Consider the following 16424-nt stretch of genomic DNA (forward strand, 5'->3'; position numbering starts at 1 on the left):
CACAGCGTGCTGTGTCCTGGTTGGAAATCCACCTAATGTTGCACAACTTGGGCTTCCCAGCATCTGAACGGATGTAAGATTATCTGTCCTCTCTTTTTCCTTTTTGTGTTAGTTCCAAAAAATGGTATTTTGCTCAATACCTTCCAGTCTGAGTGCCTTTCTTACCAGGATCATGACGAACACTAGCACTGTTGGATTATAAGGTGGGGAGATGATTAAGGCAGTAATTTGGGGCCTTTGGGGAAAATGGGAGGTTGGTCCATTTGGATTTTTGTCCACTTTTGAGGCAAGGAAAATGGCCTAGCAAATCAGGGTGGAAAGATGCTGCCCAGTTCTCAGACCTGATGGAACCTCCTGAATGCGGTTGTACCGAGGTCAGTATGCATACTGGCTTTCTGTGCTGCTTCTCGCTGTGTAAGAGAGAACTGTGTTGCTTCTCACCTCTTCAGCGGGCTGTGAGCGATACAGGGAGGGTGAGCTGGAGGGATTTTAAACCCCGCTCTACCAGTCTGAGCTGCTCAAGGCAGCAAGCACTGTCTACTTATAGGTCCCAGAATAAGCTGATGATGTCTGGCACAGGACAGGGGTGGGAATACCAGGAGAGTTGCTGAAAAGGCCAGTGAGGGCTCTGGCTGCTTTTCTTCCGTAAATCTGCAAGCAGCATGAATCCAAGGCAGCACTGATTCCCAGGGAAAAGCATCAAAGACTGCTCTGTACCCAGCTGGGAAGAGAAGAGGTTCTGCTCCGTGCCGGTGCTGCCTTTCCCTGCAGGCTGTGAGTAGGAGTGTGCCTGCAACTGGCTGCCTGCGTTCCGGGTCCAGAGCAGAGTCCTGCTGCATTGGCCTGAATTCGGTGTCAAGGTCTCTGCATGCTGAGACGCAGTTGTGCCCTCAAGTCCTTAAAGGCAGACTTATTTAACTAGTGTGTGACTAACACAGCCCAGAATTATTCATCTTGATGCTACGCTTCTTTTTTCATGTTTCTTAGGGTGCTGTGGCACCCTGTGCTACCAACACCTTGCTGCAATAAGAGCAATTGTGAGGAAGAAGTCGGGGGGCTTGGAAAAACAAGTAGGAGGCAGAGGGGAATTTAGCTTCTGGGGAAGGTAGTTTGGAATGTGAAATAAGGCCTTGATCTGCATGTTCCTGCTTAAATGAGCACCAATGAAATGCTGAACAATGGCATTTAAACCAAACATCACTAGAGCTGAATATGGTGACACAGCAGCTACAGCAGACTCTTGCAGTATGTTTGTATCAAGGCCTTTTTCACAGTCATCAAGCTAATAATGTTTTAAAACCTCCAGATTCTGTAGCACATCTTTGCATGAACTCTGATATTTTTTCATGGCTGTGATGCTTCAAGGTGTGGTGCATGGCTTGTAGCACTTCATTAAAGACTTGCTCAAGGGAAGTTAAAATGGCCCTTATTTCTGACGTCTTTTTTGCTTGGGGCTGGAAGAGGCTAAGGAAGACTTCAGTGGAAAGTTGTGTCCCAGCCTCAGGCTGAGGGAAGGTCCACTGGTGGTTGTGATTTGAGGTTGCCTTGTCTGCAGCCAGGGGTCCAGTAAGCCGTGTGGCAGTACCATGTAAATGGGTGTGCTGTAAAGGCGGGGGGAGATGTGGGGTGGAATGGAGAGGGTTACCAGCTGGCTGACTGCAGCTCCAGGGCTGGGACACTTCTAAGGGACCGCACGTGTAGGGAAGATTGTCATGTTCTCTTTGTCGAGTTTAAAGAAAGAAAAACAATTTTTAGGGCTGTTGTGCTGGTGAAGGAAATTGCAGCAAGCTTGAGATTTGGTTTAAATATATTATTTGGCCAAGTCGGTGGATGTAGCTGGAGAAGCACAGTGGGGGTGTGGAGCATAAATTGCTAAGTGTATCTTCTAGCCTTGGAGTAGAGGGGTAGGCGTACAGACCCTACTGACTAGGTAGAACGGCCGCATGAAACGTGAGAGGGAAATAAAAACATTTTCTAGTATTTCCTAAAAGTTCCTAAATAGCAGCAGAAGGTATGATTGGCTGGGTTCTCGCATCAAATCCTACATACAGGTGGTCTGATCTAGGCTGAGGAATTTCTGGAGTGGGAATAAACTGAAGTTTTCAGCCTTTTTTTGTTTTTTGTTTTTTTTTTTTTGTTGTTGTGCACATGGAGACTAATCCATGTCTTCTAAAGCTCATCTCCCTACACGCCATTAGGTGCCTAGAGTCTCTCCTTGCACTGTCTTTCCAATGTGTGATTTCTGTGGGAGAGCTTGGCCTGGGACGTGGCCAGGAGAAGCCCGAGGACCAGTCTGACGGGTGTATCCCAAAACCTCTTCTGTACTGAAATGCTTTGAGCAACAGAACTGTAGAGGCATGTGTTCACGGGCCTTCTATTTGTTCACCAATTCGTTAGTTGATTTAGCTTCAAACGTGTAAATAGCTCTGTTTAGCTTGCACGAAGGGGATGTCTCGAGCTGCACTTACCTATGCCAGGGCTCTTCAGTTCCTCTGCAGAGCGGTTGTGGTTTTCCTTGGGCAGAGGTGAATCCTGAGGACTCTTGTGCTTCTGCTTTGCCACATGCTCCTGTGGCTGTGAGCATGGCCCGGCCGCATCTTGCACTGGACCGAGCCTGGGTCGCGCTCAGGATGACTGGAAGCGTGGTGGGGAGGAACGAGGTGCTGCCTGTGGCTGAGAGTGTGGCTGAGTCTTTGCAGCGTCAGGGGAGACCCTGTCAGGGCAGCGCAGGGGAAGCGGGAGCCGGCAGAGTGCAAGGAAGCCAAGAGGTGCGGTCAGAGCCACAGCAGTGCCCAGGGGAGCACGTGTTATGGGGGTCAAGAAGAAGGTGAATCTGAAAGGGTAGTTGCAAGCATGTGAAGGTCGGGGATCCTTAGAAGCAGGCTGTTAACTGAGATGATCTGTTTTTATTTCCTCAGAGCTCTTGTCTATGCCAGCCGTAAAACGATTTTCTGTGTCGTTTGCAAAGCATCCGACTAATGGTACGTTTGCTTCCTTGATTTGACGTTCCCTCACACTTCTAACCCCATGCTCACATTCAGTTCTCTCTGCACATATTCTCCTCTCAGCCTTCTTGTGGTTTTTTTGTGTCTGTGTATCTGGTGTCCAAACACGCTTCACCCTCCCCCCATTGTCTCGTTGTGACTAACTTGTTCATTCATCCTCTGTAACTGCTCGGTGGTTCCTCTGCTGTTCCCCAAGGCATTTGCGTCCCAGGTGAAAAAGCAAGAGCAGCAGCTCTGTGAACGGACTCCTTAAGCAGCCTTTAATTCCACTACTAACATTAAGGCCTTCTTTCACACTCCCTTTTCGGGGAGTGGGGGTCGGGGGGAGAATACCATCGGATTTGGGGCCGGGGATATCCGCTCCATATTCTGTAAGAGCATCAGCAGCTTAGGTCCTCAGTTTGTACAATGCAGATTTGCAGGACCAAAACAAGGATAGCCTGAGGCTGCCCACGTGTCACCTGGAAGAGTGCGGTGTACGGTGGGAGAGAAGGAGGTGCTGACAGCATTCTCTCTGCGTGTGGTATTCCTCAGCACAGTCGTTTTAGGAGTACTGGTAACCTCATGGCCTCCTGTTTGCAGACTTGTCTGTTCGGGTGGTCCCTTGGGTTACTGTAGGCATGGTGGTGTTGGTGGGAGTAGGCTCACCTTTCCCGCAGAGGTTATCCCAGGAATGGTGTCTCTCCAGAACTTTCACTCATCTGCTGTTGGTGGACAATGCTGCCTTCCTGAGGCAGGAGGGGTTCTGCACCTGCCACCCGGGGGGGTGTAACCTGCTTCACTCCCGTCATGCCAGCAGCGACGAGGAGGCTTGGTAAAGGACACCTGACATTGCTTGTGTTTTCTCACCGTCTGTGCTTCATATTGCTGCTAACCTAACACCCGAACTGGGAGTCCTTTGAGGTTAAAGACCACTAGCTCTGTTGTAGCAGATGCCTTGAACTAGTGTTTATTATTCCAAGTCTTGCGCAGAAACTTCTGAAAAGGTTTGTTTCACCGCACCGCTCCTACCTCATGGCTCCTGCTGTTGAGACAAGTTAGAACCAAAGCAGATCACTGAAAGGTGTCAGGTCAAGTATTTCTGTCTTATGTGATCAAGGCTGCTTCTGCAATCTTGTTGCTTAGTAAATGTGAAGATATTCTGCTCTACGTGATCTGGAAGATGAAAAAAGTTCAGAAGACTACTATGAAGGCCAGAGTTTTGGGAAAGATGAAAGGGGAAGGGGCAGCTAAAAGTGGCTTTATTGTTTCAAATACCTGAAGGGAACCTGTTTTCTGTGCTTGCTCAGTTTTGTTTTTCCCGGAGTGGCCAGCTGCTCGATTTGTTTGTATGTCTGGATGCCATCTGAGCTCACGTGGTGTATGTCAGCAGGATGTGTCGTTCTATCTTGCCAGCAACACTTGTACCCAGCATCAGTCTTTCCTAAGCCACACTGTAAAGCAACTGCCTCCGCCCCAGATACAGTAACGTGAAACTAGGCATCAGGTTTTTCTCAAGAACCAATGACTATTTCTAGTGGCAAAGTGCTCCTTAATCCAGAAAACAAAGACAAAGGTCCAGCAGGTGTGAGCTTGAAGTTAGGCATATTTGGTTTAGGCTTGGCACTGGTTTTCACAGGAAGGCTGTTTTGCCACACCAGCTGCTCGCCTGAGGATGCAGAAGCTATTCACGGCTCTGAACCTGCATTTTGTTTCTGAAGACCTACCTCTGTGTGGTGAAATGGGATGGGTGAACCAAAGCAGTGGCCAAGCACAGCATCAGGCTGTGTGCTTCATGCCCTGGTCTTGTGAGTCTCGGGAGTGTGACACGAGTCCTGGAGCTGTATACGTGGAGAAGACGCGCCTGCGTGCTGGTGCCTTGTCTGCCATGCAAGGATGTCACAGAAGATGGCACTGGGCTCTTCTGAGATCTAGAGAGGGGCGGTCAGCGCTTCTGTGCCCCCTCTGTCCTTCCTGCTTTAAGCACTGTGCTCTCAGTCAAACCCTGCTGTCCCCAGCATCCCTTTCACAGCCTCCGGTCGTCTGATGCCGGGTCATTTGCTCTCTTCCATGTGCTGGGGTGGCTGGCTGCGTTTGGATGCAGGACTCGAACGCTCTGTTGGCAGTCCGGATCTCTTGTCTCAGCTGGGGGAGGGCAAGTGTGGGCCTGACCTTCTTGTCTAGCCAAACCTGAGCCTTAATGGAATCGGAACATGTCCTAAAACGTATTTGCTTGTCAGACTTTGACTTACAAAGGTGAAGCCTCGCTGCTCGGGGGCTGCCCCTGCGCCGCAGCTGCCTTTGGCGGAGGCTGGCCCGGCCGGGCAGCTGGCCTGGCAGAGTGACGGGGGCTGTGTGGATCTGAGGGCACCCCGACCCGCTCCCTGCGGGAGGGATGGGGCTTCAGCCTGTGTGTGGGTCTTGCCCACCCAGCAGCCCTGGTGCTGGCAGCTCCATCCCCACATCTCCTCAATTTCTCTGTCCCCAGCTGCACCTGCCCCGCTCCTCTCACTCTCTGTGGCCCCCTTTCCTCCAGATGCGTTTGAGCACCACCACGTTGCCCAGTTGCTGCGCCGTTTTTCCTCTGACTATGCCACGAGCCGGAACGTCTCCCTGGATGCCGCTCTAGCCCATCACCTCCAGCAGTGCTCCTACCACCTGCGCCTCTTCAGGAGCTGGCTGATCTCAGGGCAGGATGACTTGGAGTGTCTTTACGGTACTGCACGCCGCAGCTGCCTTGGTCCCGTGCTCTTGTAGCTGAGCAGGGACCACTGTCTGCTTGAGAATGCAAAGTATGCTTTGCTTCTAAAATAGGAAAGCATTTCCCTCACTGCATCCCTTAAATCTCTGGGCTGCTGCTGCAGCAGGCTGTGTGGGCTGTCGCACCCGGCAGTTTTGGAGCCTTAGCCAGTAGCCGTTCCACATGGAGCCAGTGCTCTTCGTGTGGCCGTAACCGTGCTCTCTCCATCTTTGGCAATGGTTCGTTGCCTCCGTCCTGTAGCCAGGGTAAGCCCTTAAGCTTCCCTCAGGTTAGATGCTGAGCTCCTACTGGTGCTGACACGATACCCCTGTGCGGGCCCGTGGAGCGCTGGAGGTGTCCCACTGTTACGGAGGAACCAAAGTGTAAGAGTATGGGAAGAAAGAAGATTAAGGAGGTGCTGCAGCTGGTCACATGCAGAGTGAACTTGCTGTGGAAGTTTGGGGGAAGCGAGTGCTTGTGGGATTGTGTTGTTCCTAGAGAGACCAAGTTAAGACAGGGTAGAAAGTGAGCTTCTGTGTGGCTGCATTGCATGGCATCTGTTTTGCCGGTTAGGATCTTTGCAGCGTGTCGTGACTCTGGTGGGAAGAGGTAGGCGATTTCAGTACTGAATCTAGATGTTATAAATCAAAGCTTGCTACAGTTTCTCTGATGTTTTTCAGCCTCTGGCACAGATGGGAAGTCTGATGCCTTGAGGTCTCAGTGTGTCTAAGACAGGTAGAAGGATTCCTCTCTGAGGGGCAGCGAGCTAGGGCTGGCTGTTCGTGTTTGCCTTGCACCATAAAACCTGCTTGGTGCATGTGGCTTGCTGAGCTGTGTGGTGTGATGCATGGACCTCCTTTTTCATTCAGACCCGTAGGTGGAAGGGGCAGAAACAGTACAGGTTTTCAGGTAGTGAAGCAACAGGATCAAGCGTTTTCAGAGCCCGGAAAAGAGAATTTTTCCTCACACAGTCTATTTTTTCTTGATATAGCCCTTTCTGTCAAGTAGGCAATTTGGAGATGGCAGTTGCTTTTCATATATAATTAGGACAATCCTTGGTCTCCTAGCAACAAACGCTAAAAAGGAGCAAAATTGCTTCAAGGGAAGAGATGCTGGAACCCAGCAGATTGCTCCAAAGCTGAGCTTCCCCTGCTGCAGAACTCAGCCGTCTCCTGGGGGCTCTGGTGGGGAGAGGAAATGAAGTCAGCGCTTTGGGCAGCGATACGCCAAATATTGCAGCACGGTGCTGGGTTGTGCAGCCTGCCCTAATGCAGCCAAACCTGTGAGTTACCTTCCTCAGCGCAGCAGCCTTCCTGCGTGGAAATCGGGTCTCTGCAATCAGTGAGTTCTTTCTTGCTGCTTTCTCAGTTCTGTCATCAAGCCCACAGTTAATTAGCGTGTTTGGGATTCCTGCTGGGGTTCTTCTCAGAGCAGACACGTCTCCGGTCTCTGCAGCTGACAACGCAAATTCCCCCCCCCTTGTGAAAACTGCATACTCCTGTCTGCTCTTTCTTGGCTTTCAACCGTACTTCTATCCACACAAAGAAAAGATGAATTAAAACTCAGGGAGTTACAAATATGCAGTTGGCATCCATATTTGGAAAGAACGGTGGTGGAGCCCCGAAGCAATCTGTCTGGGAACCTGTGTGTCTGGGAACCTTATCTGTGTGGTCATAGCTGGGAAAGAGAAGAGAAAATTTACATGACAAGGGGAAACAGCCTCAAATTCATATCCAAAATGGTGGGCTCTGATCTGTTCATCACCACTCGGGAGGATGTGTAAAAGTTAGAAATTTGCATTCTGGGAAAGACGTTTGTGACAGTGGTCAGAGCGGCCCATAGAGCGGTGGTGGGGATCCACAGTTCAATGTCTGTTCCAGTACGGGAGCTGGGCGGTTTCTAATAGAGAGAGTTAGAGGCAGCTTCAGACAGATTTTTTTTTCCACGCAGGGTGAAACTACTCACTGTGGTACGTGGGGGGATTAGGAGTTTAACTGAGCTCAAGGGGAGACTGGAGGATATGGACGAGGCACATCAGGGTCAGAGCCGTTCTGAGCTGCAGGTCACCGGAGTCCGGGGACTGCCTGGGGGAAGAGTCGCTGCACGCTGCCTCGTCTCGCACCCCTTCACTCGCAGCCGCTTCTGGCGCTGTGGGCAGAGGTGCTGAGCTACGGTAGACCTTCAGGCTGACTGTACAGGCTTAAATTTAGAAAGGCTGTTTAGCAAAAATCCTAGTTCATGTCCACATCGTGTATGCATATATAAACACATACAAATATACATGTGGCATATGGGAGTTCTCCCCACAAAAGAGGCTGGACTGACCAAGCATGTTGGAGAGGAACTTGCTGAGCGTGCTTTCTCCTGTGCCCTTCCGAATCTGTGCTGGGGCTGGGCAAGTGCTGCTTTACTCCAGAAGCGCTGACATCCAGACCTTTGGCGTACAGGCCTTTTGGGGATGTGCCAGGTGCCCTTGGGCTGCCTGTTGCTTTCGGGGTCTCCATTAGAAAGGAACGGGTACCTCTCCACTGCAGTGTAGAGCTCACAACTGGAGAGTTGGGTGTAACTCAGCAACTTCTGCTAGTCAAATTGTGTGTAGTAATGTTCAGAACTCTCAGACAAAAATATAGTACGCAAAAAGGATTGCTTTGGACCAGAAAGACTTCTCACCTGAGTCTTCCTTGGCATCTGTCTTTGTCTGTTGGCTGACAGCAGTTTGGCTGCTTTCTGCTTGTGAGCCTGCAGCAGCAGCAAGTACGTTCTCTCGTTGACCAAGCCCACTCTGCTAGTAGAGAAGCTTGCCCTATTTGGGACCTCAGCTCAATCTTAGTAAAGCTGAGGAATATGCCATTTGGACTACGTGAAGACTGCTCCTTTGTCATGCCCGCTAGCCAGGAAGTCCGCTGGCTCCCAGGTGATCTGCTGAATTACCAGCTCTGAGGGATCATCACACCTGCACTGATTTCCTTCCGGGGGGCACACGTGTTCCATATGAACTAAACTTTCCCAATTCATATTACACAGTATGCTTTCTTCTTGTCTCTCTGGACATACTTAGAATTTAGGAAGCTTAGTGTTACCTTGATTCAAATTAGATGCTTCCTCTTAATGAAATGGTATCAATTTCCTCTTGAGGGTTTAGACTGGGACAACTCCTGCAGTAATCAAGAAGGTGCAAATGAATTCAAGGCCGTGTTTTCTCCCTTGTTCTTCCCTTTTCCCAGTATAAAAATCTGCTTATTTTACTTCTGCTGCTAACACCTTTGGTTGAATTTTCTTTAAGACCTCAGGGTGACTGAAGAAAACATAGCTAAATGGGTGAAAGTACCTGTTACATCTGCAGTGAAAGAGCAATAGTGTAACTCAGCGTATAGGGTTCACTCAGAGACCTGCAACGTATCTGCTTGATGTTCAAGCCGCGTGATCATAAAGTAGGTGTTGGCTATTTCAGAATTCACCATCATGTAGTTCAGGTAAAAAGGTGGCACTTCTTGACTCTTCCTTTGAGGTCATCTGCTACGAGATAGCTGTTCACAAGAATCGTATCTGTGTGTTCCTACCGCCTGCTGGAGTCTCCTAGAAGTCTGGGATTCTCTGGTTTAGACAGAAGATGTGAGGTGGGTGCAGGTCTACGCTTGCTTTATATAGTATAGTGTCTAGATGATCTCTGCAAAAGGGTCCTTATACCCAAATCACCTTCTTAATACTCTTATGAAGTGTTGTGTGCAGCTCTGAAACAGTCTTACTCTAAGGGGAGAGTCACTTCCCACTTGAACATCTGGACGACTTCTTCATAAACCGAGATCGCGCCCAGTAGCCTCTGCCAGGGGGCAGTAAATGTGCACTTGCCAAGAACATGAAGCTCCGGGGAGAAGAGCTCAGGCTGGAACACAGTTAGTTCAGCTCTAACAGGGGTGGGCCTTCAGCTTTGGCATCAGTGTGCCTGGGAGAGTCGGAACAGGACGTGTAGCCCCCTGGCTGGACTGCACCTCTGGTGCTCTCACCTGCAGAATGGCTCTTGCGGCAGTTCCATTCTCTCTGCAGCTGTGCCAGGATGCGGCTGCGTTATTGATTCGGAGTGGAGATTCCCCCATAGCTGCTGCCCCACATCACACGCAGTCTCCTTGGACATCCAAAATAATACATACTCAGCAGACTCCACTGCCTTGTGTATCTTAAGGTTTTTCCCATAACCAAATCTTGTTTTCTTGACTCTAACAGATGGTTTCTTCCTATTTTAAGGAACAAAAATTTTGGAGACATAACCATGCCGTACTCCTTGCTGGGAGAAGTTTACAGTTGACTTTGGGATTCATTTTTAGCTGCTCTGGTCTGCAGACCGCAGCCATGTGCTGTCCCTGCAGGGCCAGTCTCACTCTGAAGGGAGCAGATTGCCCTCTGCACCCCTAACGCAGCTGCTCTAGTCAAACTTGAATGAAATGAGAAGTGAAACTCCTTCCTCTGTGGGCTGCTGTTTGACTTTGGTACCAAGTGAATGGAATTCTGTCTAATTTCTTGTGCTGTTGTCTGCATCACAGACCCCTGCCCTGCAGGCCCCAGGGAAGGAGTTTCGGGAAGCAGCAGCAGTAGCGGAGCGGTCAGCAGTGGGTGACTGTCAGGCTGGAAGGGTTCCTGTGGTTTGCACTCAGGCTGTGTTTTTGTTGCCCCTTCCCAAAGATGTTGGTTCTTTGCTAGATGTGTGCGGTGCAGCAGTGGTCAGGGCCGTCGCTGGGGACTGGCTGCTGCTGCGATACACGGAAGGACAACGGTCTGTAGCAGTAACTTCTGCTTTGGCTCTGCTGTGGTGTATGAGGCTGCCGCTGTTGGCCTCTCCCCAGCAGCTAAGCAGATCAAGGGAGGTGTGCAGGGAAGAGGGCTGCCGTACACAAACCAGAGGGATTCCCTGGAAATAGTAGTGCTTCACCTTGAGAAGGTGAACTTTTGCTTTTTCTCTACTTGCTTGAGACCAGTTAAATGACACGGCGCTGAGCAGAGCTGTGCAAGGTCTCTGGGGACATAGGTGTGTCACTTCACATCAGTGGCGTTGTCAGTGGTCCATGTTTCCTTTAATGCTGGACCTTTCATTTCCTCTTTATTAGAGGAGTGCCCAAACACTCGGATCCCCATCAGTGCCTCAGTGTATCTTGTAACTACGTTGCTTTGCCCTGTTATATTCAAACTTCTTCCCGTTGTCTTTGGAGACCCCAATAGATGAGCCAACTTTGGCCCCTCTTAAAAGCAGATTCTGTTGTGAAATGACCTTAGCCTCATGTTGTGCTGCTCCGCAACCATCTCCGCGCGGTTGTCCGTTAAGTCTTGCTCTCACCCTTTTCCTTTAGCTCTGTCTCCAGAATGCCTTTTAGAAAATAATGAACAGATACTCTTCCTTATTCAGCACTTCCACTCTAAGGACTTCCCAGTAAGTGTTAGAAGACTGCAGTATTTTTCCCGTGTCTTACATTCCTTCAACCCAGCCAAGGATTCATTATCCTTCATGTCTTAGAGTTGATGTTTGTAGGCCCTTTGTGGCATAGGAAAAATCTCCGGACTGTCTGGAGGGTTCTTTGTCTCCAGTAGCTGTTACGGCAGCGTGTCTCTGCAGCATCGCAAACTGGTGGTGATCTGGTCTGCAGCCTCCTCGTATTGCATGCAGATTCACTCTAAGTATCATCTGCTGGCTCATGCTCCTTGCCTCTTGCAGAACTGGGCGAGATGAGCGCCTTGGGGCAGGGGCTGTCCTGGAGGTGACTGGAACAATGACTACAGCAGATAACCGACGTGCTCTAGGCCTTCTCCTTAGGTGCTGTCAAGGGATCAGTTTTACCCTGTCAGTGCACTGGGCAGCAATCTTGACACAGTGGTGCATCAAGAGCTCTTGTACTTTCTGCATTTCAAAGTAATTTTCTTTCTCTGTAGGAACAAACCCAGTTCCTTCACAGGGTCTTTTTGAGCTCCTCGGAGGGAGCGAGGGAGTCACAGAACGGGAAGCGTAAGCTTAAGAAGTGGAGATGCCTCTGAACTCAGGAGGCTCCGAGCAGGAGGAGGCCTCGTTCCCATATGCCCAGAGGCTCTTCCCGGCTTCTCTGACAGTTTCAAGTTGGTTGGTGCCACAGAGCATTGCCAAGAAGCTGGGATGAAAAGGAAGATGCTTTGCCGTAATACTCTGCTGGCTCGAGTAGCAAAGAATTTATTGTGAATGGTTGTGATACAGCTTAGCTCTGAGCACGTGTCTGTTAAATGTTGAGATACCTATTTCTACTAATCCTGGGTTTGCTGGCAGTGAGATCTTGTTAAGGGGACAAATAATTCAAACAGTTGCCCAGCCCTTCCCTGGGAGACAGTCTGTCAGGCGCACGCAGGGGTCTGCTGTGAGAGAGGCAGGTTCTGCCGCTCCCTGCCGTTGTAGCAGCGTGCGCTACCTCACTGGGGGAGAGGGTGGACGGTGTCACTAGTGGTGGGAGTCCTTTCATGGAAATTCTGTCGGCTTCACTCAAGTTCTGTTTAGCTTCTGTAAAGTGTGGGGCATTGTGCTAAGTTCTCCATCATAACCGTGTATTTTAGCAGAAGGGTCACAGGCTCTGCAGCAAACACGACTGCTGCTAGATACGTTTCCTCCTCTTCCCCCCTCCTTCTGCGTGTGCCTGGGCGCTTGCTTTCAGGTCTGTTATTGCATGTGATTGCCTAGTGGTGGTTTTTTTGCCTAGAAGAGGTGACCTTAGGCCTGATTGTGCCTGGTGTTTGAATCCTGGACTGCCCAGCAACTTCGACCATGAGTGGTCCTGCATGGATTTAGGTTGTTGTTTGCTCTATTCACTTTCTGATTGGGTTTCTTTCCAGGTTTTGAAGGCTGTTCCATGGTTCCCACCATTTATCCCCTGGAGACCCTGCACAACTCCCTCTCTTTGCGACAGGTCAACGAGTTCCTGACGGCTGTGTGCAGGAGTTGCAGCGAATCGCATGTCCAGTCTACCGCAGGTACTGGAGAGGTGGGCTTGTCTCTGGGTAAGCCAGAACAGAGTCGAGGCGAGGAGACCTTTTGGTCCTTTACATTATCGGGACAGATTGGCCTGACAGGACTGGCAATAATCGCAGTCTCTGAAACCTGCTCCAGGGTGTTCTAGCCCAGGAGTGAGCTATGGGATCCAGCTCAGAGCCATCCTAGGCCACTTACTTGAGAGACAAGTAATCGGCCAGGTCTGTCCGTGGCTGATAAGTGCGGTGATGTGGATACACACTCCAGCTTGGGAAATCTTAGCCTCATATTTCCAGGAGCTGAGGGACAAGCACAGCTATGAATTTGCACCGTTCTTGAGCTCTTCCTGGAGTGCCTGCTTGTGGCTGCTGGGCTATGAGCCATTCCTTTATGTCTGTCTGAATATTACTGATCTGTGTTGTTTGTTTTTTTTCTCAAAGCTCTGTTTGATTCAATGATTGGCAGCCAGATACCAGGAGACCCCTTTATGTCCCAGCGAATCCTGTCATCATCCTCTTTGCCGTTGCGCCAGCGTTCGGATAAGCCCCCTTGGTGTGAGTGTTCTCCCTTCTTGATCAGGGATGAATGTGACGGTGAGGGAGGGAAGCAAAGGGTGCCAAATGGTGGCATTGGTACTGGTGCTCAGGGTTTCTGTGCGCTGCCCTTGAAGGAACAGAAATGGAAAAGGGAAATAGGTAAAAGGGAAAGTAGTTGTAGGCCCTGTGAAAAAGCTTCCAAAGAAAGATGCAAAAAGGGGACTCTCTGTAATATTGTATATCATGGGAACAACTACTGTTGGATGGAGGCTGTCTCTCCAGACATCCTCTGCTTTGTGCTCTAGGACATGGAGGGCCTGAATGCACTTCATTTCCACCTCAAGTTTTGTGATTCTCCACGACACATGGGCAGCTCATTGCTGGCAGGTGGAAATGCCTTCCTTTCCTAGCCAGCCACATACACGCCTCAGACAGAGCTCCAAACAGGAGAGGTGATTGTTTAGTTCTTCACTTACAGGCTTTTCTGCAGCTGCTGGGCCTCACTTGTCACAGTCTCTGCAGAGCTGGTGACTTGTTGGTCCCCTTTGCAGACCTGACTGGAGCTCGACGGGGAAAGGGTTAGCCAGCAGTTGCACAGCAAATGCCTTAATAGCGCAAGTCAAGGTTGCCACTGGAAGAGCAGTCCTGCCCTTCTCCTGGCTGTACGCTCCTTGTGCCAGCGGTAGTGTGTGTCTGTGTAGAGAGCAAGGTCAGGGAACTGATCTGACTGAAAACAGTTGTTTAATCCTCCCCCCTTTATTGGATTAGATATAATCTAGATCTCTTCTCAGTTTTGCTCATTGTGCGATGTAAGGCAAGAATAAGCATTAGTGGAAAAGCTATATTTCTTCTTCCAGTGGTGACTCTAGCTCAACATTCAGGGGTTGTGTGTGGCAGGAACCAAGAGGAGCAAAGTTGAAGCTGAGAGCGTTCCATAATAAAGAGGGAATGAAAGAAACTGTTTTTCAGCTCAAAGCGCAACATCCCAATTCACATATTGCTTTATGGTGGCAACAGAATCCACTCTTGGCTGTATGCCAACGTAGCACTGTACAACAAGATGTTAAGTGTGGTGTTTGTGCTTGGGTTTTCGTCAGCTGAGCTGCCAGAAACACACCTAAGGGCAGCAGCAAGCCCGTGCCAGGTTGCATGGCATGTAGACGACCCTCACCCATGGGAGGTAGAACTGTGGGAGTGCGACAGCTCGGGTCTGCCCAGGCTTTGGGCTGGGGAAAGATCAACTAAATGTTTAAGATTTTCTTCCTCTTTGCAGACAGCAGTGGCCCCTCCAGTACGGTCTCCAGTGCAGGCCCGTCCTCCCCAACCTCTGTGGACAACTGCGCTCGTTTCAGCTTCACTGAGAAACTTTCCATCAGTCCCCCAAAAAGTGAGGAGCAGCTGACTAGCCAGTCCCCTGAGCAAGGAGAGAGACAGCCTCCAGGCAGAGGGACTGACGTGGAGGTGGGGATGTCTGGGTTGTCAGTGGCGGAGCCAAGTGCCCCAGAGACCCTGATCTGGAATAAGTGCCCAGAGCCAGGCAGGGTCCTGGAGCTGTGCAAGGAAGAGCTGGCGGAGGACCGTTACCCAGAGGAGAAGAGCATGGTGGAGCTGGATGAAGAAGAATCAGCTGGGGAAATGTTAGAGCCAAGTAACACAGGGAACCCAAAGTGTGGTACAGGGTCTGATATAAGGCTGGCAGGGGAAAGAGTGAAGCCAGGCAACGGGTACACAGGGGGAATGACTGTCCTGGATCAGTCAGGGCTGTCCAAGGAGACCTTGGTGCCCTGTGAAGAGGAGCTGCTGGGAGAGGTGTTGGATCCAGAGCATATTCAGGGCAAGGAGCTGCTGGGGGACAGTGGTCTGTCAAGCCAGCGTCTGTTTGGTCACCCGTGCCAGGTGCAGCCACTGCCTCCTGAGAAAAGCGTGGAGGAGCTGCAGCCGCTGTGTCAGGAGGATCAGCAGAATTAGCAGCTCACTGGACAGCACACTGCTAGCGCTTCTAGCCTGGAGACTTCATGCACAGCACCTCATGCAGCTGGCTGTCCACAGCACAGAACAAGCCATGTCCCAAGGCCACAGGACTCTGAGGTGTGGAAGATTCTGCTCTGCTCCTCCACAAGCCAGCCCTTTGCCATTTGGCAAGAGACAATGCCCCATCTGCCTTGTTAAATGAACAACAAATGCAGTCTTGGTACCGGCATGGCACCTCCACGGAGCAGGGACATGGGGCTGCATTGGTGTCCCAAGGGCTGTGTGCTCGCCGGGACAGCAGAGTTAGAGGATTGGTACAGCCAAGGCTTTTGGGGTGGTAAGTCCAAAGGGGACAGATGCTGCCTTGAGATTATTTGGCTCATAGCCTTTAGGGAAAGGCACTCTGGGCCCAAAGTAAGCAGATCCACCACAACCACCAACCTCCTCTCTGTTCCTACCTTCTTCCTCTCTCTCAGTTCCCAGCACTGGCCACCAAAAACAGGTCCTGCGGGTCCATGGCAGGAAGACTAGGAGAAGCAGAAAGCGTTCTGGATGAGTGGGGGAAGGAGAGTAATGAGGGGATCAGGTTCAAGGCCGACACTTGCAAGAAAAATGTCTCTTTGGTGTGGACTTGAATGCTTTCTTCCTGGTCTGAGGCAGGCAGGAGCCTGGGGATCCTGCCTGAGAGAGGTGGGCAGGGAGGATACACACGGGTTTGTTTTTTTTCTCGTCCCCAAGGGTCAGGCAGGGTACAGCTCTGAAGTCTTGGTGACAGAAATTAAAAGAAATTGCTATTTGAACAAATCAGGATTATTAGAAACCAATAAGGAGAAATCTTTATTATATATAAAATGAAAAGTATTTAATACATATTTATGTAAATGACTTGTGAGCACAAGCCTGAGGGCAAGATTGACACGAATGTCCCTGCTGCATCCTGAGTGCGGGCCAGGGCTGTGCCTCCTGCGCCTCCTGTATTTATGGACAAGTCTGCGTGTTTGTCTGTAGCTAGGTTCCGTGTTTTTGTGAAGCTGTGCCCAAAGATCTCCGCGCTGTGTTGTGACGATGTGTGTTCACAGTAAATCTATGCTGTGGGTCTGGCGTCTCTCTGTCTCTGATGCTGACTTGCGCAGCAGTGTGTGTGTGCCAGAGCTGGCGGGTGCCCAGGACAGCAAGCCCTGCTCATTCTCCACCATCCTGGAAGAGGACGTGAGTGCACA

General features: G+C 50.4%; 1 protein-coding gene across 7 annotated transcripts in view; it reads left to right on the plus strand.

The window, feature by feature from the left end:
- Positions 1–16301, plus strand: part of PPIP5K1 (diphosphoinositol pentakisphosphate kinase 1) — a 49743-nt gene extending 33442 nt beyond the window's left edge. For 4 of the 7 annotated variants that reach the window (XM_063345770.1, XM_063345771.1, XM_063345773.1 and 1 more), the window contains 5 exons: positions 2919–2981; positions 5521–5700; positions 12562–12699; positions 13138–13251; positions 14507–16301. In XM_063345770.1, coding sequence (XP_063201840.1) covers positions 2919–2981; positions 5521–5700; positions 12562–12699; positions 13138–13251; positions 14507–15201 — 1190 coding nt within the window. In that variant the 3' untranslated portion in view covers positions 15202–16301. The remainder of the gene's footprint in view (positions 1–2918; positions 2982–5520; positions 5701–12561; positions 12700–13137; positions 13252–14506) is intronic. The other 3 variants (XM_063345775.1, XM_063345777.1, XM_063345774.1) reach the window with 2 other exon arrangements.
- Positions 16302–16424: the final 123 nt, after the last annotated feature.

The sequence above is a fragment of the Chroicocephalus ridibundus genome, chromosome 9 (genome assembly GCF_963924245.1).
Source record: "Chroicocephalus ridibundus chromosome 9, bChrRid1.1, whole genome shotgun sequence".
In the NCBI taxonomy this organism is placed as follows: domain Eukaryota; kingdom Metazoa; phylum Chordata; class Aves; order Charadriiformes; family Laridae; genus Chroicocephalus; species Chroicocephalus ridibundus.